Source organism: Plectropomus leopardus, unplaced genomic scaffold (genome assembly GCF_008729295.1).
Source record: "Plectropomus leopardus isolate mb unplaced genomic scaffold, YSFRI_Pleo_2.0 unplaced_scaffold8114, whole genome shotgun sequence".
NCBI lineage: Eukaryota > Metazoa > Chordata > Actinopteri > Perciformes > Serranidae > Plectropomus > Plectropomus leopardus.
In genome coordinates, this window is record NW_024689399.1 from 1 (window position 1) to 1,305 (window position 1,305).

The following is a 1,305-nucleotide window of genomic DNA, read 5'->3' on the forward strand; positions in this document are numbered from 1 at the left end:
CAACAACAACAACACGCTGTGGGTGTGCTGAATGAGGGTGATGTCATCTTGCCAAAGCATCATGGGAGTATGTTTATGTTTTCTCTCTGTCAGCTGAGCTCAGAGCGGAGGCGATGCTATGGAGACGACACAGTGAAACCCGCCACATGTTCAGACGGGACCTGACCTTCAGTAGAGGGTCGGCGTGCTCCAAGAACCATCCGGCGACGGCGTGACCGGCCTCATGGTACGCTACTGTCTTCTTCTCCTCCGGCTGCAGCACCTGAGTCTTCTTCTCCAGACCTGAGCGACACAGAGCAGATCGGACAGGCTGTCAGAGCGACACAGAGCAGATCAGACTAGCAGTCCGAGCGACACAGAGCAGATCGGACAGGCAGTCCGAGCGACACAGAGCAGATCGGACAGGCAGTCCGAGCGACACAGAGCGACATAGAGCGGGTCAGACAGGCGATCAGAGCGTAGAAACACGAAGCAGCCAGTCACACATCTTGCTGTCAGTGACATCACGCCTCACCTCCTATCACCCTCTCGATGGCCTGCTCAAAGTGCTTCTGATTGATGGCGTCAGAGAGGTGGCGTGCGGCGATCAGAGCCGCCTCGTTGCACACATTGGCGATGTCTGCGCCTGTGAGACACAGAGCAGTGACAAGTCAGGTGGCCGAGGTTCCTGCAGTCTAACACAGAGAACGCCTCGCAGGTGTGTTTACCTGAGAACCCGGGTGTCAGCGCCGCCATCTTTTTGGCCAGAGCATCTTTGTCCAGCTCGCCGTCCAGCTTGAGAGGACGCAGGTGGACTTTAAAGATGGACGCTCGACCTTTGATGTCTGGGGGACCTGCAGAGAGTACAAGTACAGTCCATTTACCATTTACCATCTCTATAGAACAGCTTTTTAAATATATATTATTTAAAAAATAATGACTTCAGAGAATCAGCACCTCCTAATCCGAGGCCATGGTTCTCAGCCGAAAAAGGGTGCAGTGCCCCCTCCGGATCGGGGACGAGACCCTCTCCTAAGTGGAGGAGTTTAAGTACCTTGGGGTCTTGTTCACAAGTGAGGGAAGGATGGAGCGGGAGATCGACAGGTGGATTGGTGCAGCGTCTGCAGTATTGCGGACTCTGCACCAATCTGTCGTGGTGAAGAGGGAGCTGAGCCGAAAGGCAAAGCTCTCGATTTACCAGTCGATCTTCGTTCCTACCCTCACCTACAGTCACGAGCTTTGGGTAGTGACCGAAAGAACAAGATCGCGGGTATAAGCGGCCGAAATGAGCTTCCTCCGTAGGGCGGCTGGGCTCTCTCTTAGAGA

The 1,305-nt window shown here is 54.4% G+C and overlaps 1 protein-coding gene across 1 annotated transcript; it reads right to left on the reverse strand.

The window, feature by feature from the left end:
• Positions 1-32: 32 nt before the first annotated feature.
• LOC121940248 (AFG3-like protein 2) lies at positions 33-873 on the reverse strand. Its single transcript, XM_042483061.1, has 3 exons — positions 708-873; positions 515-625; positions 33-282 (listed from the first exon to the last, which is right to left on the reverse strand). The coding sequence occupies exons 1-3, from the start codon at positions 871-873 to the stop codon at positions 74-76; spliced, it is 486 nt and encodes a 161-aa protein (XP_042338995.1). The 3' UTR covers positions 33-73.
• Between the last annotated feature and the right edge of the window lie 432 nt (positions 874-1,305).

What these genes read in the sequence shown, in the direction of transcription:
- LOC121940248 (XM_042483061.1), bottom strand. Translation starts at nt 873, where the DNA reads ATGGTAAATGGTAAATGGACTGTACTTGTACTCTCTGCAGGTCCCCCA. An exon ending in GCTGACACCCGGGTTCTCAG is followed by an intron (nt 626 to 707) that starts GTAAACACACCT and finishes TGTGTCTCACAG; the next exon opens with GCGCAGACATCGCCAATGTG. An exon ending in CATCGAGAGGGTGATAGGAG is followed by an intron (nt 283 to 514) that starts GTGAGGCGTGAT and finishes TGTGTCGCTCAG; the next exon opens with GTCTGGAGAAGAAGACTCAG.